The 23,103-nt window shown below is 44.4% G+C and overlaps 1 protein-coding gene and 3 long non-coding RNA genes across 6 annotated transcripts; 1 reads left to right on the top strand and 3 right to left on the bottom strand.

Annotated features, from left to right (window-relative positions):
• Positions 1-3,440: 3,440 nt before the first annotated feature.
• LOC132474892 (uncharacterized) lies at positions 3,441-5,815 on the top strand. 3 transcript variants are annotated; one of them, XR_009529758.1, is made up of 6 exons: positions 3,441-3,566; positions 4,313-4,370; positions 4,771-4,814; positions 5,073-5,136; positions 5,223-5,303; positions 5,508-5,815. It is a non-coding gene; the product is annotated as an uncharacterized LOC132474892 (long non-coding RNA). The 3 variants fall into 3 exon arrangements; XR_009529757.1 differs by lacking the exons at positions 3,441-3,566; positions 4,771-4,814 and adding an exon at positions 4,642-4,692 and having other exon boundaries at positions 4,150-4,370; XR_009529756.1 differs by lacking the exons at positions 3,441-3,566; positions 4,771-4,814 and adding an exon at positions 4,642-4,692 and having other exon boundaries at positions 4,150-4,370; positions 5,073-5,303.
• Positions 5,816-6,089: 274 nt separating this feature from the next.
• On the bottom strand, positions 6,090-8,509 carry LOC132474901 (uncharacterized). Its single transcript, XR_009529759.1, has 3 exons — positions 8,375-8,509; positions 7,582-7,659; positions 6,090-7,432 (listed from the first exon to the last, which is right to left on the bottom strand). It is a non-coding gene; the product is annotated as an uncharacterized LOC132474901 (long non-coding RNA).
• Positions 8,510-9,419: 910 nt separating this feature from the next.
• On the bottom strand, positions 9,420-19,921 carry LOC132473873 (uncharacterized). The gene is made up of 4 exons (XM_060074157.1): positions 19,731-19,921; positions 19,289-19,509; positions 18,797-18,956; positions 9,420-9,559 (listed from the first exon to the last, which is right to left on the bottom strand). Exons 1-4 carry the CDS (start codon positions 19,891-19,893, stop codon positions 9,420-9,422), a joined length of 684 nt encoding a protein of 227 aa, XP_059930140.1. The 5' UTR covers positions 19,894-19,921.
• Positions 19,922-20,560: 639 nt separating this feature from the next.
• On the bottom strand, positions 20,561-22,131 carry LOC132474844 (uncharacterized). The gene is made up of 4 exons (XR_009529746.1): positions 21,988-22,131; positions 21,219-21,409; positions 20,818-20,944; positions 20,561-20,664 (listed from the first exon to the last, which is right to left on the bottom strand). It is a non-coding gene; the product is annotated as an uncharacterized LOC132474844 (long non-coding RNA).
• Between the last annotated feature and the right edge of the window lie 972 nt (positions 22,132-23,103).

The following is a 23,103-nucleotide window of genomic DNA, read 5'->3' on the forward strand; positions in this document are numbered from 1 at the left end:
TCAGGGAAAGAGGATTCTCTTCTACCTAGACGATCTGCTTATTCTGAGCAACTCAGAAGAGACCGCGAGAGGGGACACCATGTTGGTGATAAACCATCTCTCCTTCCTGGGTTTTGCCATCAACTGGGAGAAGAGCTCCCCGCTCCCCTGCCGGCAGACAGTCTACTTGGGGCTTTGCCTAGACTCAGCCACCATGACTGCGATGCTTTCGCCTCCTCGGCGAGACGCCATCCTGTCGGCGCTCTCCCGTTTTCACGTTCGCAGAAACGTGACCGCACTGTCCACCATGCGCCTGTTGGGGCTGATGGCAGCTGCCCACCCCGTGGTCCCCCTGGGTCTGCTTTTTATGCGCAGACTCCAGCGGTGGTTTGCTCGTCAACGGTTGGACCCCAGGCGACACAAGCTCAGGGTGCTCCTCGTCCCCCGTTCGGTGTCGCCAGACCTGGAATATTGGAAAGGACCCTCCTCCCTTCTCAAGGGTGTTCCCCTGGGCAGGGTGGCGTCCTACGTAGTGGTCTTCTCGGACGCCTCGTTGACGGGTTGGGGAGGAACGTGCCTCTCTCACTCGGTCGGAGACGAGTGGCGCACGCCCCCTACAGCACACATAAATGTGTTGGAGCTCGACGCTGTGAGGAAAGTGCTGTTGCATTTCTTTCACCTGGTGCGCGGCCGCCACGTTCTGATCAGGACAGACAGCGTGTCGGCGGCGGCGTACATCAACAGACAGGGGGGAGTCCGCTCCCCTGCTCTCCACCGAAAGGCGGTCGAGCTCTGGCTTTGGGCTCATCAGTATCTCCTCAGTCTGAGAGCCCTGCATATCGCGGGCGCCCAGAACTTTGGGGCGGACCTCATGTCTCGAGGCGGTCCCCGCCGAGACGAGTGGCGGTTACATCCCGACATTGTCAGACTGATCTGGCAGAGGTTCGGGACAGCGCAGGTGGACCTCTTCGCGTCCCGGGAGAACACGCACTGCAGGTGGTGGTTCTCCCTCAGCCCTCGGGATCTTCCCCCGTTGGGGGTAGATGCGTTGGCACACACACCTTGGCCGCGGGCTCTCTTGTATGCGTTTCCCCCGCTCCAGCTGATCCTTCCTCTTCTGGAACGGGTCAGACAGGAGAGACTGTCCCTGATATTAGTGGCCCCGGAGAACCGTTCAGCTCTGTGGTTTCCAGAGCTGGCCGCGCTCTCGCGGTCGGCGCCTTGGCCAGTACCATTCAGGCCGGATGCGCTTTCACAGGCCCACGGGACGGTGCACCACCCGCCCGATGTCTCGGGACGGCTGTTGGTTTGGCTCCTGAGAGGTTGATCCTGCAGGGCAAAGGTTTGCCTGAGACGGTTATCACCACTATTCAGAGTGCTCGTGCGCCTTCTACTTCTTCCCTCTATGCGGCGAAGTGGTGCGCCTTCTCTAATTGGTGTGAGACGAACCACGCTGTCCCATCTCAATGCGAGGTGGGAAGCGTGCTTTCGTTTCTGCAAAACTTATTGGAAAAAGGTTTGGCCTTCTCCACTATCAAGGTCTATGCGGCAGCCGTTTCGGCTGGCCATGCAGGCTGTGATGGTGGACCGATCTTCAGCCATCCACTGGTCAAGAGATTCTTGCGTGGGGCTAGACGGGTTAGGCCTGTTTCACGCGTGCTTACACCACGCTGGGATCTCCCCACCGTGTTGCGCGGATTGTCCAGGGATCCTTTCGAGCCTCTCTCTCAGGCCCCTTTGGATGCCCTGTCATTTAAGACGGCGCTCTTGTTGGCCTTGGTTTCTGCCAAGCGGGCCGGTGAGCTAACCGCTCTGTCTGTCAGCCCGAGTTGCTTGTTGCTAAACGAGGACAGCTCCTTTGCGTTGCTCAGACCTAATCCTGCGTTCCTCCCGAAGAACATTAATAGTTATTTTCGGTCGAGGGATATTGTGCTTAAGGCTTTTCACCCCCCGCCTCATTCTAGTGAGGCGGAGGCGGAGTTGCATCTCCTGTGCCCGGTTCGGGCGTTGGCTATGTACGTGAATCGCTCGGCAGCGTTCCGCTCCACACAACAGTTGTTTGTGTGTTATAGCGACGCTAGCAGGGGCCGCGCTCTCTCTAAGCAGCGGTTTTCTCGCTGGGTATGTGAGGGTGTTTGCCTAGCCTACTCTCGGCAGGGCTTGGCGCCACCGTTGGGCGTTAAGGCTCACTCCACACGGAGCGTGGCCGCTTCAACGGCTCTACTCAAGGGCGTTTCGGTGGAAGACATCTGCGCGGCTGCGTCTTGGTCTTCCCCCGGCCCCTTTGTCCGTTTTTACATGTTAGACATGTCCAGGGGCTCACTCGGCAACTCTGTGTTAGAGTCCGGGACCCCTTTTACGGCTTAAGAATATAGACATGTTCTTTAAAGCGTCGTGGTTGGATTTCCTCTCGCCGGCTGGCAAGTTGGACTTGATTACCGGTCTTACTCTCCCACCTTTTTTCAAATGAAAAACAGGCTGGGGGGTTTTTCTATTGGCTCGCCAATTGTCTGGTGGTTTTGTTTACCAGTGTGGCACTCCCGCCGTTTTCTTCAAATAAGAAACGGCCGAGAGAGTCCCATTATTGGAGAGCCGAATTCCGTAGCTCCGCCCCCGGTGGTAGCGGACCTAATGGAAACCTAGTTGCTCTGGTTTTTCTTTTCCTTTCATGGGTTCCATGAAGCACGGAATAGAGCCGGAGTCTTTACAGACTCACTTTTTTCTCCCTTGATCATTGCCTTGCTTGATCTAGGAGGAATTAGTTTTTTATAAAGCTGTTGTGTTTTACACTTCCTTGGCTTTTTGAGTCTTAATGTGTTCTGGTGACTTAGGTCTTTTTGACTGGGGTCCAGCAGGAGTACATTGATCGGGCTCCGCTCGCAGCTTCACCTTAGCCCATAAGGCGAAGCCTAGACGGCGTAGCCTACATGAAATAGAACGATAGTTATGTTATTATAACTCTAGTTCTATGATTGTAGGCGTAGCCGTCTAGTTTCCCACCTGCTGTACCCTCCAATTGCTGAAAGAAAAGCTTGGAGGATGAGCGACGGTATACACCGCGTTATATAGACACGATACCGTGGGAAATGTGGGCGGTGCCCACGCTGATAGGTGCATAGTTGAATTTTCAGCGCGCGCAGGCGCGCGCACGGGACAAGCCCATAAGGCGAAGCCTAGACGGCTACGCCTACAATCATAGAACTAGAGTTATAATAACATAACTATCGTTCATGACAGTGGACTAGACCTAGTGAGCCTACAACGTTAACACGATGGAAGAAAAAAAACAGAAGTTACCACTGCCACCGTTACTTGCCCCGGTTCATCCTTTTAAAAAGGCAAGAAAAGGAAAGACAGAAAATGAAAAGGCAGCAACAAAAAAAAAGTTGGAGAATGCTCGAGGAAAAACGAGAATAAATATTGGATTCGCTTTTCAGCGATGGCGACAGCTGAGGGAGTGAGGAGGGTCCAGCTGCAGGCTTGGGCGTTCCCGTCATGACACAAAAACGCCCATCGGGCGTTCCCGTCATGACACAAAAACGCCCATCAGGCGTTCCTGTAGCGTTTCATCGATCAATCAAGAAGAGGTGAGTGAGTTTCGCAAGGCTTGCTTTTTTGGCGGTTTTACCTCGTAGTAACTTTCCAGAAAAACGAAAGAGTTATGATGAGAGATTATGTCAGTAAGTATGATATTGTTTATTTGACAACATTGGCTGTGAAGTATTCTCATTTAAATCACTGATTTAGCTGTGGTATCGTTGTATTCGAATCCGATATAAATACTCGTGACAAGCATGGTTCGGTAGCAGCGAATGCTATGCTATCTCGTCCATAAACGTTGCATATACTATTCAGAAATCAGCAACGTTTAAGACGGTTTGTAGGTAGAGGGTAAAGTTTGCAGCGAAGGCTTTGCCGATTATTTTACTGTGAGGTTAACATTACCAAAGTACATTGTTAAGGTGTCAGCTGGCAGCCTGGCATGGTAAGAGGCATGACATCGCGGCCACTCTGCTTCGTTGTGGTGACACACACATCTGATTAAACTGTGCATCGTACTAGTACGTCTAACTAACTAGTATGTTTACATGCATGGCATATCAGATAATTCTGTCTGTTCGGTCGCTGCGCAACGAATGAATAAAGATCGTTAGCACTCTGAAAGACAGATGTGCCCGAAGTTACTACTTTATTACCTCGCTGATGACCAACGTTTAGGAAAACATGTACTTTTAATTCACCCTTGGGTGAAATCGAAGCGTAGTGTGTACTGAATGCGTGTTGATGATGATGCATATGAATTGCAACTTACACGTCTTCCAAACCTTTTCAGTACCCTGGCACATGCTTTGTCCAATGGACCATGGAAGGGACTTTACTTGGCTGACGAGGTAAAACGTGTGGCTGGCGCACGATTCATTGCATCTAGTAGAGTAGCATTCACTGGTAGACAGGCAGGCCTCTAGATTGTTTATTATGATTTAATGAAGTGTTCCTATGTGACGCTGATGGGCCCTGGTTGCTGCTAAATGCTTGTTGAAAGTGCATTGTGCACTTTTTGTATGTAGCTACAAAATGAGGGTGGATATCACTTTATAGTTTTTAGGCATTATGTACTAATAAGTATCATTGACAAATCACATTCCCCTTATACCACCACAGGACGCACCTCACCAGTATCAGAGCAACAGCTGTGGGGTGTTTATGCTGCTGGTGAGATGCATTATTTTCAGAAATGATGACCGATGACTAGTTTGCAAAACAACTAACTCATTTGTATGTTAATTTCAGTACGCAATGTATTCTACCCTCAAAAGCAATATGATTTCAGTGAGGTGAGTTCTTTCAAATCTCAATCAGATGTGTAGCATGAAATATAAGGCTTTTAATAATTTAGTCATCCTTACTGGAGGCTACAATTAACATGCATCATAGGTCATACACATTACTTTGTCTTCAGGTACTGCACTTACGGGAGGAGATGGCTACATCTTCACAATAATTTACACTGCCATAGTACACTGCTAAACAGTACTGTAACATGGATTTGTATTAGGCTATGAAGTCATTTAAAGCATAACTTTACTTTTCAGGGGGACATGCTCTCTATCAGGAGGTGGTGGTTGGACAGCTGTTGGAGACCTTTATGCTTGAAAGGTTTATATACTGTGTCCATGTTGCTATTTACTTATTTTTGGTGCTCACGAAGATCGTAGCCAATACACTTGTCTCTCTGTCTCTAGCCCTGCAGAACTAGCTGGCTCCTTCTCCCCCTCTCCATCTCCCCATCTCAGTCACACCTTCCAATCACTAAGCAGTGAAAGGTATTACATACTATGTCCATACTTTTCTATTTACGTATATTCTCTCTTGCTCTTTCTCAGACTTTTGATCGATCAGTGATTCCCTTTTTGTTTAATGGTGTGGGTAGTGTTGGTCTGGGCTTGTGTGATTGAATTGAAGGTTGATTATAATCCCTGTTTCTCTCGCTCTCCTTCACTCTTTTTCGGATCTCTCGCTCTCTCTAGCCCTGCAGGGCTAGCTGGCACACCAAGCTCACCCTCTCTATCTCCCCATCTCAGCCACACGCTCCAATCTGGCACAACAGATGACAGGCCATTCTTACCACCCGAAGTCCTTCAGCAAATTGTTCAAGAGACGCTGAGACTGGACATGGCGATGCTTGGCGTGTTCAACAGGGTTTCAAACACATTCCGAGAACTAATCAAGCCTCTCCATCCTTCCATATATATAAATGAGTTTGGCAGGGGACATTAAGCTTAATAAAGACAATCTCATATGCATAACGGTTAGAAAGATTTACAACAATGCAGGCTGTGGCAGTGATACGTTTTTAAGTTTTGGAGGGAAAGCTTCACGTTCGTGTTAGCATACTGGCCTAACCTTAACTTTTACCTTACATCTGTGTTGAAATCAAAGTATTCAAGATGTTCTACCATGATCATTTAAAGATATAAGCCACACAAAGTATCAAATATATTAAAGAATAACAACTCATTACGCTTGGATGAATGAAATTGTAATTGTTTTTATTAAACAATTAGTGTGACAAGAACAAGTGATTGCGATTGTCTGAACAGATTCAACAATGGACACAGCAGGGAACACTATATACTTAGGGCAAACCATTAACATATAACGTTGCAAATATACTATACTTTATGCCGTTACAATACTTAGAATAGCCCTGAGCAAATTCAAAATGGGTTTAAGAGGGAGGATCCTCGTTTGGTCATGAACTCTGACCTCTAACCTATTCTCAAAAGTCGGGGCATAAGTGGTTGAGGAACAGTTGTTACCCGCTCTGTGATCTTCAATGGTGTCATGGTTCATTGGTTACAACTAACATTTTATAGATAAATGGTCATACCATGGTTGGCTGTGCAGCATTTGGATGCCCCAATCGGTCCGAGAAGGGTTATCACATGTACGGCTTCCCCAAGGACCAAGAGCGCAGGGAGAAATGGATGGCAATGGTCAGCCGTCAAAACTTATTGACAGTCAGCAACAGTCAAAAACAATGTAACGTAATGTTCAGATCACTTGCTAGCATTTCAAAGGGCATAATAATTCTAAGTGTAGAGAATTATGACTTTCCAATGATATTTGAAGTGCAATGGAAACTGATCTTACAAGCCTACCTACAGGTACACTTTGAAAATGACCGATTCAAAGCCACAAAAGTAGATAGGATGTTGAAGTTGAGGCCCGATGCAGGCCCAACAGTTTTCATCCATCGCCCTAAACCGAAGAGGAGGAAACCCCCTTCTGTGAGGGTGCCTCCGGAACCAAGTGCAACGGACCACACATATTGCACCAAATTAAACTTCGGTATGATCCATGCAGCTAACAATATTCCCCATTTCATGTAATTCAAGGATAGACTACACTCCTAATGAGATTACATAATTCATATTTGTACATTCAGTTTAAAAAACAACCAGAAGGCAGGGATTCTCGGAGGATTTGCACACAATGTAGATAATCTACACATTTCTACCCAATTAACAATTGCCGGTAGATCCATTTATAAATTGTATTGGTTTCTGATTGTGGCAGATGATTTAATTCACATTACAGAAATGTTTTGCTTTAATTCATTTTATTACATTGGAGATGACAGTAGTTGCAAATGCAAAGGCAAAATACATATAACAGCAACATTACCTTGTAATTATTACAGAGATTGAGGGAGAAATTGAGGTGGATTTCAAGAGCGTTGAAAAGGACATCACAGGAGACGGAGAGAGCAATCAAGAGGTTACATTGCCAGGGGCAGGTGATCCAGGGGCAGGTGATCCAGGGATTTGTGTGCCGAGGGCCAGTCAGTCAGGGGTCAACAGTGAAGGAATAACTTTTGCCAGGGCCAGCTGCTCCAGGGACCAGACTGCCAGGGACTGATGGGGCGACTGTGGAGGACCTAATAAGGCAACTAGAAAAGGAAAAATTAATGAGAAGGAGAGCAGAGAGGGCTATTGCAAAACAAAAAAGAATCAATTTGGCACTAAGAAAGATAATCAATTTGGCACTAAGAAAGAGAAACAATTCAGTCAACAAGAAGTTAAAACGAAAAAGCCACACAGGTTAAATTGACCGCCCATCATAATCAGCATTGTTGAATCGGCGGCATCTGTAGGGCTTCATGTGCTGAACATCACCCTTTCCAGGATATAATTAAATTATTTCTACTAGCTATCGCATCATAAAACCCGTCCTTAAATCAACCTAAATTATCCTAGTAATCCAACATAAATAACTAACTAAATAAAAGTTAGATTCACTAGTACTGAACTTTGTAATTGTTGGTGTAGATACCATCACATTGTGCAGTCGAGCTAACAAACTAGCAGGCAATCGGTCGTCTACCAAGATAAAAATATATATAATTACGCTGTCCATATACAAATAAATATCAATATATGCATCATAAAAGGTCCTGATACAATATAGACAGTTGACAATTCAAAAGAGGTAGCTATTTAATCAATGTACCCCCGGAGATACCTTCACAGGTGGTGAAGTCGAGCTAACAAACTAGCAGGCAATCGGTCGTCTACCAAGATAAAAATATATATAATTACGCTGTGCATATACAAATAAATATCAATATATGCATCATAAAGGTCCTGATACAATATAGACAGTTGACAATTCAAAAGAGGTAGCTATTTAACAAATTTACCCCCGGAGATACCTTCACAGATGGTGAAATCGAGCTAACAAACTAGCCAGCAATCGGTCGTCGACCAAGATAAATATATATATAATTACGCTGTGCATTTGCAAATAAAGATCAGTATATGCATCATAAAGGGCCTCTGATACAATATAGACAGTTGACAATTCAAAAGAGGTAGCTATTTAATCAATTTACCTCAGAAGTTACTCGGCGGCCAGCAATGGAAATGAACGGTCTCCTCCGCCGTAAAATGGTTGTTTGGAACTATTCGAGGCTCCATACCCCGGAAGTAGGCGCTACAACGGAGTCCAATGGAAGTGTCGCAACTCTCTCTCTCTCTATAGCTCTGGACCTGGCCAAAGGTTACCCACGGTCCCAAGCGATTGTGATCTGATTCTGGTTGGTGCTCCAGTTAATATGCGTATATATAGATAGCAGCTACCCACACAGCAAAAGGACTCCGCGGCGGATCCGCCGCAGAGGTATTGCGGCTTCCGGAACGGACCCGCGAAACGGACCCGTATCGGAGTTCACTTGCAATCAGGGACGGATCCGCTACGAAGGCGGATCGCGGATCCGCAGTGGCTCCGGATCCGCGATTAAAACCTTACCTCCGTGGCGGGTCCGTTGGGGGTCCGTTTGGAACCCGCAAATCTATACAGACATCCGCCACGGAACCGCAACGGACTCATAAAGATCCTGGCTCATCCGGCCCGGGTCCGTTTTGGACCCGTTTATCTTATTTTCAAAATCCCTTCTGTTCTTGCTGTATACGATAAAATAGGATAAACTAAACTATAGGATAAAACTCAAAACTATCATTCCTAGCCTAGGCTACAGCAATATAGGCCTAAGCATAAGTTTAAATATGCATTGCCTTTTATGTTTTACCTAACAATATTGTCAATAGGCATAACAATAACAGAAAAGGTTCAAGTCAAGACATCAATTTACTGCACAAAAGTAATCACTACTCAATAGAAAATAGAAAATTGACATTTACATTAATAGAAAATTATAGGTTATAGCCTATTCTGTTTTTGTTAAGTAGTCTACGTTGGCTAGGCTACTTTACATTCATTTTGTGGACCTAATTTAGTTCTTTATAGGCATAGGTCGGTGCAGACATAAAATATGTTATCTATTAGGCTACAACATGAAATGCTGCGCTGCAGCTAAAATATCAGAAAATGAATAACTGGTGAACGACAAGAAGTTCAATCAAAAGATTGTTTAATTGTTATTCGGGTGGAGGAGTGGATGGAGGAGGGACACGTCTCCTCGCCGCCCGATCCGCCGCCAGGTTGAACCACCTGATGGCGTGTTTGGTGACCTCCGCGTCCGTGGCTGACCGCGTCACCACGTTTTTCCTCACAGCACCTGTAATCAAACAGACAGATTTTATGTAATAGGTTTTTACTAACTTTAACGCCTCGTTTCCACATACGTATGTTTTTCGTGTCCGTGCTTCCGTAAATTTACGGAAGGAGTCGCTAGTGTTTTACGTACGGGCATGAATTTATTTACGGACAAAAGATGTTAGGAGAAATCAGCGGATTGCTTACTAGGACATGAGTGCCCAAATGAAGGAGTTCAAGTACCTCGGGGTCTTGTTCGCGAGTGAGGGTACTATGGAGCGTGAGATTGAGATTGGCCGGAGAATCTGAGCAGCGGGGGCGGTATTGCGTTCGCTTTACCGCACCGTTGTGACGAAAAGAGAGTTGAGCCGCAAGGCAAAGCTCTTGATCTACCGGTCGATCTTCGTTCCTATCCTCACCTATGGTCATGAGGGCTGGGTGATGACCGAAAGGACGATCGCGGGTACAAGCGGCCGAGATGAGTTTTCTCAGAAGGGTGGCTGGCGTCTCCCTAACTCGGATTAGAGCCGCTGCTCCTTTACTTAGAAAGGAGTCAGCTGAGGTGGTTCGGGTATCTGGTAAGGATGCCCACTGGGCGCCTTCCTTGGGAGGTGTTTCAGGCACGTCCAGTGGGGAGGAGACCTCGGGGAAGACCCAGGACTAGTTGGAGAGTTTATATCTCAACACTGGCCTGGGAACGCCTCGGGATCCCCCCGTCAGAGTTGGTCAATGTGGCCCGGGAAAGGGAAGTCTGGGGCCCCCTGCATGAGCTGCTCCCCCCGCGACCCGACCCCAGATAAGCGGATAGGAGACCGGTACTTTGGAACATGAGGATCGACATATACAGAGATAAAAACAAAACCAACAGGCTTGGAAAGAGATCGCTGAGGAGTTTGGCCTGCAAGGTACTTAGCCTACAAGTTTTGTGAAAAACATAAAAACTTTCATACGGTATCTCCGTAAAACGACGGCGAAAGTTAAATTTTTTGGAACGTATATTACGGACATACCGGACAGAAATTTTACGGAGGGGAGGAGTCTCGGAGGAAAAACTGACATTACGGAGAATCACATAGGAATGAATGGACTTACGGTCGGAGACGGTTGGATCGCATACGAGAATGTACGTATGTGGAAACGAGGCGTAAGAAGAATGCACACATTTGGTGAACAACAGGGTGCATTAATGGCCACTGTTAGGCATGCAAACATGCAAAGTGCTTCGATAAACCGAGTATTTTGTTTTGGGCCTACTGTAGCAGCAAGGAGAAGACTACTGGAGCAAGCACCTTGAAACATTTCGAAAACGAAGCAATAAACGGCAAATAGAACCAGCTGAACAACCGCAGCCGGTATTATTTGATAATTTAAAACGGTAAGACGAGCCCTAATGTAGAGGATGATCCTTAGCCCCCGCCCCCATGCGTCTTTTGGTAATTTGCCTAAAATCCAAAGTATTTCTAAACAGCACTCCTGCCGTTTTTCTTCTCTACCTAAACTGGTCGCGGAGGCACTGCCCTTGACATGCTAGCTCTGTTGGCTAACCTTTAGCTAACACACAGCATTGAGACTAGTAATTACTGCCAGAGACCGGAGTGAGGGGAGGGGGGGCTATGTTGGCGCTGATGTGTGTCTGTTAACTCTCTGTCCGAGAGAAGAGAGCGAGAAAGCGCAGCTGGTATTTGTGTATCGATACGGCAGAGAATTATTATTGAAATATATCGCAACCACCAGGCAGCCAATACGTTTGCGTGCGTTTACTTCGATAACATGATGAGCCTGTTGCCCACACCTGGGGTGCGTTTCTCTTGACATGATAATCCACTCATAGGCGCCGGAACCTATGAGGCCGCGGGGCCAATGGCCACCCCACTTTTCATGGGAAATTAATTAATTATAATAATGATTTTTTTTAGCCTGTATTGATGAACTATTTCGTTTCTTATGTCGCTTTTCCACCGCACATGTAGCTCGACTCGACACGACACGACTCGACACGGTAGCAGCACGGGTGCTTTTCCACCGCAAATAGTACCTCCTGGACGTGGGCGGGGTCGGCTGCGCGAAAGGGCCGTGACGTATTTTTGTACGCGACGCAAACAAGACCTACGCAACCCACACATGGACAGAACCCACATAACAACAATGGAGGACATCGATAACATTACTATTATTAGCTGGCATGTTGAAGAAGTTGAAGAAGTGGAATATATGTTGGCTGCGGCGCTGCTATGGCTGTTACCAGCATGGTTGCCATGTCGCTCTCGTGACTTTGTCACACTCTCTGGCCAATCAGTGGCCGGCCGTCTGCCGACGTCACCTTTTAGCATCGGAGTCGTGTCGAGCTGGTACCATGCAGTGGAAAAGCGGCATAAGTAATGTTTTGGCCTTACATTGTTACTATACAAACGAACAGAGCTTCGGCTCCCCGCGACCTTATATTGATTGAGTCTAAAACGTTTTCTCAACGATTCAACCAATGAGAGTAGGCCTTCTACAGCAATAGCGTTGCCATGGCACATGGGTCTTGTAATGTGACATGCTTGCTTGCGATCTGCGATTTTTTCGTCTGCAACGTTCGAAACCCCCACGACGAAAGTTTGTCATGCCAGAAATTTGGGGGAATCGCATGACGTATCCATTGTTGACTTTGAGGGAATCCCGTGAACAGCTGGAGCTCACGGGCATCAAGTGTTACTAACTAGTAAAGAAACTAGTAGCCTAAAGTAAAGACTAGTAGAGATGCGCGGTTGGCATACCCAAGGACACCGTGGATAATCCACGGGTTGGGTGGATTGCGTGAAAGAAAGTAAAGCTGGAAATTAAATCGCGCGCAAGGCAGCATGGGTATACCAAGGCTAGTATTGGCAATGGCCAACCCGGTATCACGCAATTGCGTGCTCCTGCGCACGAACGTTAATCTATTGAAGCGTGTTCCCGAGCACGATAGTCCGACTTTTTGCGTGTTACACAAAACGAAATGTAAACCAATGCATTCTGAATGGGAGTGTTCTAAGACAACTCCACAAAACGGTACGAGAGAGAGAAAGAGAGAGCGGGAGGGACAGAGAGAGAGAGAGAGCAGAGAGAGGCTTCAGAAAGGGTGTGCGCAGATAGTACAGTGCACCCTAGTTATGTTTATGCCAAAACCTATATATATAATTAGGCTGTGGAAATTGCAATAAGTTAAGAACACAACTTCGCACGTTGAGCACACAGCCGTGTGACTCGTTTATTTTGTAAAAAAGAAAACCGGAAAACAAAGCGTGCTGAAGGTAAACAAATCCAGCATGGTCTGTGACGTCATGAGACGCACGTAATCCTTAGGGACCGCGATCCCTGAACCACCAAGAACGTAAATGACATGCAGTAAACAACAACACAATTGAAAGAACAACACATAACGAAATACTGTAGGTGAATTATGTTACGGTCACTACAAGGCTATAATTATATTATTTAGCGTGTAATGAGACAATCTATAGCCAAATTGTCGAAGATGCCCGAGAATCTTCGGGGATATCAGCATGGGAAATCGGCGAATCTGAAGGGGGGGGGGGGGGACACGTTAGTTGAGGGGGGGGGGGGGGGGGAGGACACGTTTGTTGAGGGGGGGGAGACACGTTTGTAGGGGGGGGGGGGGGGCACGCTCGACAACGAGAGTTGGTTTTTATTGAACGCTCGACAACGAGAGTTGTTTTTTATTGAACGAGACTTCAACACGGAACAGCTGCACGAAACGATGGTCACGTCACTCTCGGTGACGGTGTCGACAATAATGAACACACGAACAATGTTAATAGAACAACACACAACCACATAACATCCCGAACCCATTAACCCCACTTAATCCTAACAACAAAACAAGTTAGCAAAAGCCCCATTTGTCAACTGAGAACCCCAATTCCCAGAATCCCCCGCGGCTCCGGAACACGGCGTAGCTTATATTAATCTTTATTATCTGAATGGGAAATGCAATATTTTAGGACAGATACACCATTAAACGCGTTTCTAATGACATTTCTAGCGATAAATGTACATTTTCCTTACATAATCTTCAGTCAGTGAATGTGAAAGATCTTTATTAATCTTTATTATCTGAATGGGAAATGCAATATTTTAGGACAGATACACCATTAAACGCGTTTCTAATGACTTTTCTAGCGAGAAATGTACATTTTCCTTACATAATCTTCAGTCAGTGAATGTGTATGATCTTTATTAATCTTTATTATCTGAATGGGAAATGCAATATTTTAGGACCGATTCACCGTTAAACGTGTTTCTAATAACATTTCTAGCGAGAAATATACTTTTTACTTGCATAATCTTCAGTCAGTGATTGTGTCTGATCTTTAGTTTTATAGTTATTAGGATTTGATCGGCTCGCTCGCATGTTTCAGCGACGTCAGGTTGCTTTCGCTAAACTAGCAGCTCACGTGCTTCCTGCGTTTGTGTTATTAAACTGTTACTTTATGTAACTTTTAATGATATCATCTTGTTAGAAACACGTATATCTGAGAGCCAACCCAGTCGCCAAAAGCATACGTTGACAGTGTACTTTTCGTGAACACTGGATTACGTTGCATTTCAACATAAAATAGCGTGTTATACACACACACACGCACGCACACGCACAGACACACACACACAAGCACACACAAGCACACACACGCACGCACAGACAACCAGACACAGACACAGACACACACACACACACACACACACACACACACACACACACACACACACACACACACGCACGCACACACGCACGCGGTGCATTTTGCTGCTAAAACAACAACAAAAAAATATTCCCTCAAATATTATTACTTTCAAAACGTTGGCCAAAATGGCCAATAATATCATTTTTTATTTGGGATGCTTCTAGGACATTTTGGGTGGATTTTGAACTTTATGTGGGGGGCACGTTTTTTTGCAGGACCTGGCAACCCTGCGCTGTTGCCCGAGATCTGGATCCACCCCGGCGTGGTGCCGTCTCCTTTTGACCTTTTGACCCCAGACTTCTGGGGGAATAGCTGAATCAATTCATTAGTCAATCAGAAGCATGTAAATATCGTCCCGGTGGCGTAAGAGGACGAACTGCCCGAGACTTGGCCCGGTCAGACCCCGAGGGCAGGCCCCCCCTTCCTGCCCTCGGGGTCCGACCGGGCCAAGTTTCGGTGCGGAGGTCCCAGTTAGGCCCTAGAATAAGGTATTAAAATTTCAGGGCGGTAGGACCTTCCTATCTCAAAAACTGTTTTTCCACCACATTCTGAACCATTAGGCCTTGCAGGCTACACTTCTGAGGGGCTTTGTCCAAATGACACTCCATTTGGGAAAAAAAATTTTTCTCTAAGGGCTAGAACTCCAAATCTCGGATATGTCGTACACGGGGCCCCGGGAAATGTGTGTAAACATTTTAGCATCCCTAGCAATCTCGAAAAGGTCAGCAAAGGGGCGTGACCTCCAACAGTACAGTAAATGTACACAAGACAGAGGTTAGTTTCTAGTCCCCATTTTTTGTGGGATGGAGGTGTACATTTGTGGCTAAAGGTGTGTAGACACAGCTGGCCTGTGGCCACGTTTTTGAAGTCGGGGGTCAAAAGGTCAAAAGGAGCCGGCACCACGCCGCTTATGAGATAACAAAAAGTTAATGTGTGTTTCTCTCATAACTTTTTGTCTTTATTAAAGAGAGGCCTGATTCTCAGATATGCATGTTGGATGGCTAGGGTGTAGGTCTGGGAAGAACTTCAGGCCAAAATCTTGCAAGCGAGCCGCTGGGTGCAGGTGCAACGAGATGGAGCACTTGTTGAGCCTGGACTTTCATAATCTTCGCTCTGTGAATGTAAAGGATGTTTGGTCGAATGTTACGATGAAGAATCATAATGTGAATGGGAATATTCTATAAATCTCTTGATATCATCTTTCGTCTCAACACTTCTGCTGCAGCCACTTAAAGTCTCACTCCGAGAACCTTAAAATATGAATCAATCCATTAGAAGTATGAAAATATCTTCCCGGTAGTGCAACAGAGCAAACAAGGTGTCCTTTGACATCTACGTTTCGAGACGATTGCAACAGTGCCACACATGATCATATTTGAATATGTTTCGGGGTAGTAATTAGCTGTCGATTTTGGAGGCCTTTATCAATAATGACCAGCTATAGATTTGCTTCCCGATGGAGATTTTTGACAAATTGCATGTTAATTAGCATCTACACGTTAAGCTGAGTCCAATGAGATCAAGCTCGGCCTCTTGCTACACCGAGATCATGTCCTAGACCTAGGTGTACCATGTAAAATACATGTTACCATTAGCTAGAGTGTCGTTCTTGGTGTCATTGGACTCAGCTCAACGTGTAGATGCTAAATAACATGTCATTTGTGACAAATCTTTATCGGGAAGCAAATCAATAGCTGCTCAGTATTGATTAAGGCCTCCAATTTCGACAGCTAATTACTACCATTAAACATGTTCGAATATGCTCATGTGTGGCACCGTTGCAATCTCCTGGAAGCGTAGATGTTGAAGGACACCTTGTTCGTCCTCTTACGCCACCGGGACGATATTTACATGCTTCTGATTGACTAATGAATTGATTCAGCTATTCCCCCAGAAGTCTGGGGTCAAAAGGTCAAAAGGAGACGGCACCACGCCGGGGTGGATCCAGATCTCGGGCAACAGCGCAGGGTTGCCAGGTCCTGCAAAAAAACGTGCCCCCCACATAAAGTTCAAAATCCACCCAAAATGTCCTAGAAGCATCCCAAATAAAAAATGATATTATTGGCCATTTTGGCCAACGTTTTGAAAGTAATAATATTTGAGGGAATATTTTTTTGTTGTTGTTTTAGCAGCAAAATGCACCGTGTGCGTGTGTGCGTGTGTGTGTGTGTGTGTGTGTGTGTGTCTGTGTCTGTGTCTGTGTCTGTGTGTCTGTGCGTGCGTGTGTGTGCTTGTGTGTGCTTGTGTGTGTGTGTCTGTGCGTGTGCGTGCGTGTGTGTGTGTGTATAACACGCTATTTTATGTTGAAATGCGACGTGATCCAGTGTTCACGAAAAGTACACTGTCAACGTATGCTTTTGGCGACTGGGTTGGCTCTCAGATATACGTGTTTCTAACAAGATGATATCATTAAAAGTTACATAAAGTAACAGTTTAATAACACAAACGCAGGAAGCACGTGAGCTGCTAGTTTAGCGAAAGCAACCTGACGTCGTTGAAACATGCGAGCGAGCCGATCAAATCCTAATAACTATAAAACTAAAGATCAGACACAATCACTGACTGAAGATTATGCAAGTAAAAAGTATATTTCTCGCTAGAAATGTTATTAGAAACACGTTTAACGGTGAATCGGTCCTAAAATATTCCATTTCCCATTCAGATAATAAAGATTAATAAAGATCATACACATTCACTGACTGAAGATTATGTAAGGAAAATGTACATTTCTCGCTAGAAAAGTCATTAGAAACGCGTTTAATGGTGTATCTGTCCTAAAATATTGCATTTCCCATTCAGATAATAAAGATTAATAAAGATCATACACATTCACTGACTGAAGATTATGTAAGGAAAATGTACATTTCTCGCTAGAAATGTCATTAGAAACGCGTTTAATGGTGTATCTGTCCTAAAATATTGCATTTCCCATTCAGATAATAAAGATTAATATAAGCTACGCCGTGTTCCGGAGCCGCGGGGGATTCTGGGAATTGGGGTTCTCAGTTGACAAATGGGGCTTTTGTTAACTTGTTTTGTTGTTAGGATTAAGTGGGGTTAATGGGTTCGGGATGTTATGTGGTTGTGTGTTGTTCTTTTAACATTGTTCGTGTGTTCATTATTGTCGACACCGTCACCGAGAGTGACGTGACCATCGTTTCGTGCAGCTGTTCCGTGTTGAAGTCTCGTTCAATAAAAAACAACTCTCGTTGTCGAGCGTGCCCCCCCCCCCCTACAAACATGTCTCCCCCCCCTCAACAAACGTGTCCTCCCCCCCCCCCCCTCCCCCCCCCTCAACTAACGTGTCGTCGTCGTCGTCGTCCCCCCCCCCTCAACTAACGTGTCGTCGTCGTCGTCGTCGTCCCCCCCCCCCCCCTTCATGGGTCTGATTCGCCGATTTCCCATGCTGATATCCCCGAAGATTCTCGGGCATCTTCGACAATTTGGCTATAGATTGTCTCATTACACGCTAAATAATATAATTATAGCCTTGTAGTGACCGTAACATAATTCACCTACAGTATTTCGTTATGTGTTGTTCTTTCAATTGTGTTGTTGTTTACTGCATGTCATTTATGTTCTTGGTGGTTCAGGGATCGCGGTCCCTAAGGATTACGTGCGTCTCATGACGTCACAGACCATGCTGGATTTGTTTACCTTCAGCACGCTTTGTTTTCCGGTTTTCTTTTTCACAAAATAAACGAGTCACACGGCTGTGTGCTCAACGTGCGAAGTTGTGTTCTTAACTTATTGCAATTTCCACAGCCTAATTATATATATAGGTTTTGGCATAAACATAACTAGGGTGCACTGTACTATCTGCGCACACCCTTTCTGAAGCCTCTCTCTGCTCTCTCTCTCTCTCTCTGTCCCTCCCGCTCTCTCTTTCTCTCTCTCTCGTACCGTTTTGTGGAGCACGTTAATTGTCTTAGAACACTCCCATTCAGAATGCATTGGTTTACATTTCGTTTTGTGTAACACGCAAAAAGTCGGACTATCGTGCTCGGGAACACGCTTCAATAGATTAACTCGTGCGCAGGAGCACGCAATTGCGTGATACCGGGTTGCAATGGCATACCCACTTTCTAGAATCGCACCCATGGTCAACGCCGAAGGAAACTGAAGGAATCAAAAAGAGGAAGTCTCACAGCAGAGTGCATGTCAGAAAGGTAGGATTTTTGCACTGTCTGATAGTAAACAGGAACATTTTCACTAGCATATTGTCCCTACTAAATAAGTGACCGTGTCAGGTTTTCACTGACGCGCTAGCTATTGCATTGTGTTAAACATAACATCAGGCATAGGCCTACCTGACTGAAAATGTGCTTAGGCAAAGTAGCCATCAGCTGCTCAGGGTGTCATGGTCATACTATGTTTGATTTTGAGTAAAAAAAAAAGGTCTATGCCTGGTATAGTAGCCTAGTTTAAAAAAGGCTACACGGTCATATTGGTATGAAGGTTGCTAAGATTGTTAAGGCCCCAACAAACGTGACTTGGCGCGTATTTAATATTACTGTGAATTATATACTTACTGAAAAGCAAGGTCTTTGTTGCCATCCTACTAAAAGGCTTTTTGTTGTTGACACCCTTCCAATTGATCTGATGGGAGACCTCATCTGTGAACAGCCTGCCCAGGATGTTCCAGGTCACCCTCTTCACATCCTGGCCTCCAATGGTGGCCAAAGATGAAATCTAAAAGGCAAAGACATCTTTTTTAAATAGAAATAGGTAGGTAAACATTCCTGAGGTTAGTTGCATTTAAAATGTTTTTGTTTCTGTTGAAAGCTTCCAGAAATGTAGAAAAACTGAAAAAAATCTAAACATGTACTTGGCTCACATCCTCATGGACCTGTGCCACCTTTACACACAATGTCAAACCAGGGAGATTGTCACTCACTGACTGTCCACTCGGAAAAGGCGGTTCAGGACAGGCCTGTTCAGGGCTGCTTAAATAGAATATTTGCAATAATCATGGGCAATCAATAAACCTAATGACACCATTCAGATTAAGTAAGAAAACTCACCACTCTCTGTCGAGCTGGGCCATTTGACGGTTCCTTTAAAAACATTTCAAATGCCTCCACTGTCTCCAATTGTTCCAGGGGAAACTGAAAGCTGTCTGGCATCTCCGCATCTGGCCCCGGGGTGCTGTTCATCCTACTGGTGAGCAGGTTCACCTTAGCCACAAGCTGGTCGTTTTGCTGTTTGATGGTTTCCAGCAAGCTAAGGATTTGGAACTCGGCCGCTGTTGACAAACATGAAATATAGCTAAAATGTAGTGTATCAAATATATCACGTTTCAGTGTTTATCCTCATTACTCATAATACCGACATTAGCTATTGACATTATTAATTAATGACAAAAGTTATAGACAAAGTTTGAGGAAAATATGTGATGGTTGTCAGAATTTTTTCCAAAATCTGTGGCACAGAATGACCCTCCAGTATTTGTCAGTTATTACTCACCAGAGCAGGGAATGGTATCGGCCATCCTTCCCCCTCGCCATGTTGGTCTGTAGGCCAGGCTTGAAGAAGGCTCCATGTTGAGGGCTGGTGCCGGGGGTGGAGGGAGTTGAGGAGGGACTGCAGTTCCTGGCCCATAGTGAGGTGGGCGGTGTGCGAGAGTCATCTGTTAACCATGACTGATAATACCAATAGGGCCTTTCTATTCATTAATATTTCAGTTTTTAATATATCAGTCCCTACCTTGAGTAACTCTCTGCATGTTAAATGCGGGTGCAGGGAGTTGAGAGGATATAGGGTGATGCAGTCCTGCCCTATGCTGAGATGCTAAGGGAGATAAATTGGTATTAAATGTTTGATCTGTTAACCATGGTAGGCTGCGAGCTACAGGGCCAAACAATGGTAAAACAAAAAATGGATTGACAATGTGTTTCAATACAATTTGATACTGATAAATGATTAATTTAATATTACATGCTGGATGCTAAGACTTTTCAGACTTTTCACAATATTGCATTCATGCAGAAGTTTTTAGCTGACAAAATATTTGGCTGAGATTTTGAAAGTTGCAATTTCAATAGAGTATGCAGCAAATCTGAGATGAATGACCATTGCTGTGTTACGATAGATGGAGCCACTGTATTCAAAATTATTATCAGTAATTTACCTAGACAGTTTTCTCCAGGTTGAGGAGCAGTGAATCTGCCTGGCACTCGGCGAGATGGTGGAGCTGGAGGAATGGATGCACGGTGAGGGGAATATCTTTAGTACTACGAATGTTAACCATATCTCTAATATATTTGTTATTAAGATGTTAAGAGATTATTCCTTACTCTGCAATTGGCTTGGGCTTTGAACTGGTAGTGCTTCGAACTGAGACACTACGTCACCATTTTCCACTTCTTCTTCGCTCTGGTCAGAGTCTCCGAAACGATGGCTGTTAAGTAACCGTATCATTAGGGTTATTGCAATCTCAAAATTGCCAAATATACATGTAGGTCAAGCATCTCTGGTCTATTTTTGAATGCTACGGGAAAAAACCTTTCTATTACTGTAGAAACATGACAAAAACAAGACAGAACACACTTACACTGGCTTCCTGTTCCTTTTATCTGGCAGCTCAACCTCATGCTCAAGCTCTGCCTCAGATTGCAGATCTGAGGTGTTGCAGCCATTCTGATACTGCTTCAAGATTCTCATGGCATCTTTGTAGTTGTCTAGAATTTAAATTATGTTAAAATGAACATGAGTTTCAAATTAGCTGTAGAGCTGCACAGAATATTATTATTATTGATGATGATGATGATGATGATGTCTCAGGTCTCTCTCTTATAAGAGAGACCCGGCCAAGAATAGTATAAATGAAACAATGCAAGGCAAAGACAATTTCAAGTGCATTTTTTCAGAACATATACAGAGTAGGTTATCCCAAGCAGAAGGAGAAGCAACCATGAAATTATATTTAAACAAGAATTTTATGAATTGGCATACCACAAGTTCGGACAACATTGACGTCGTATCTTAGCCAGTTTGGCTCTGGTTTCTCCTCATTAAGAGCTGCCCTTTTCACCCTTTCAGTGCTTTTATAGCTGGGCCAGTACGCCATCCCGTCATCGTACCATTCATTTGGGACAACAGCAATGTCCCCGTTTATTAGGAATTTAATGAGATGAAAAGGCATCCTTAATGCAGAAAGAAAGAAAAGGGGTAGTTATTCATCGTCAAAGAAATAAAAAAAATAAAGCATGCACAAGTGTACAGTGTTTACAAATAAGCAAGTAAAGTAAAAAAAAAAAAAAAAAAAATTATTTTTATTTTTTTTGTATTATTGATCATTGTTTCTACTGTTGTATTTAAATAAACACATTGTTGAATGATGGTGTTGTCTGTTTCATTGCTACAAACTAGACAAGAACATAGAAATAGAGATTTGATTCATGATGCATTAGTCAAGCTTAAGTATATGATTTATCCGATGTCAGGCGATATACGTTTTGGGTGGGTTTTTGGTTGATTGAAAGGTTTTCAGTCTATAGTTCAGCTGGAAATTGCCAACAGAACAGCACAACTATTCTATATTTTATTTCAAATGTATTCAAACTTGATCACATTAGCTATTTGTTGCCATTTTCTGCAGGAAATGCATTGTGTAGTTATTATTAGTAGTCGTAGTATCATTATTTGTTCTATGGCCAAGCGCTCCAACTGCTAGAAAATATGTAAGCAACATTACATTTTAACAAACCAAAAAGTATCTTACTTGATGAAGCGAACCCAGCAAAAGGCAATTGTAGGGGACGGGCAACAGTCAAATCCAGATGCTGCAGAACACACAAAATAGAAGATGGGGACCAAGTTCCATACAGTAGCATAAGAAATCAGAAACGGGCGCAAATACCCATTAGTTGTATGAACCAAATCCCTTCACTTGATTTAAGCCATTTAACCGCATTTTCTGCAAGAAATGCTCCAACTGCTAGAAAATGTGTCTGCAACATTATATTTCAAGAAACCAGAAAGTATCTTACTTAATGAAGCAAACCCAGCAGAGGCAATTGTAGGGGACGGGCAACAGTCAAATCCAGATGCTGCAGAACACACAAAATAGAAGATGGGGACCAAGTTCCATACAGTAGCATAAGAAATCAGAAACGGGCGCAAATACCCATTAGTTGTATGAACCGAATCCCTTCACTTGATTTAAGCCATTTAACCGCATTTTCTGCAAGAAATGCTCCAACTGCTAGAAAATGTGTCTGCAACATTACATTTTAAGAAACCAGAAAGTATCTTACTTGATTAAGCGAACAGTCAATGGGCAACAGTCAAATCCAGATGCTGCAGAACACACAAAATAGAAGATGGGGACCAAGTTCCATACAGTAGCATAGGAAATCAGAAACAGGCGCAAATACCCATTAGTTGTCTGAACCGACTTAAACAGTGATTAAAATGGCAAATTTTCATTATAAAGAGGATGGCAGATAACCACTACATATGAAACCAAACTTGCCAAAATGTTAACTTGCTGCGATCTATTTGTATGGTAAGCATGCCTGGAATTTCGTGATATGAGGGGCAAGGCCACTTGGCCTGCAGCGGGGCAATTTTTTTGAGGGCACAAAGGCCACATGCCAGGGCATCAAGGCCATAACATGATTTTGATTTCACTAATAGACAAATGCATTTCTCAAAGCATTAACGCCTTGTTAACAGTCTAACACTACTGCATCTTGAAGAGCACTTTTGTGATAATTCTTCAAATCTTTTTCGAAAGGAAAAAGAGTTGAATTTGTTTAATTTTGTTAAATGTTAAAACTGTATTATTGTCTATAAGATTAGAATTAGAATTAAGTAATATATTTTTTTTAATTAC

The sequence above is a fragment of the Gadus macrocephalus genome, chromosome 16 (genome assembly GCF_031168955.1).
Source record: "Gadus macrocephalus chromosome 16, ASM3116895v1".
Taxonomy (NCBI): Eukaryota; Metazoa; Chordata; class Actinopteri; order Gadiformes; family Gadidae; genus Gadus; species Gadus macrocephalus.

Coding starts and splice junctions, on each gene's coding strand:
- LOC132473873 (XM_060074157.1), bottom strand. CDS start 19,893: ATGACTCTCGCACACCGCCCACCTCACTATGGGCCAGGAACTGCAGTC. Junction 19,510..19,730: donor CGATACCATTCCCTGCTCTG/GTGAGTAATAAC, acceptor GTTTGTCAACAG/CGGCCGAGTTCCAAATCCTT. Junction 18,957..19,288: donor GCCCAGCTCGACAGAGAGTG/GTGAGTTTTCTT, acceptor TTTGCCTTTTAG/ATTTCATCTTTGGCCACCAT.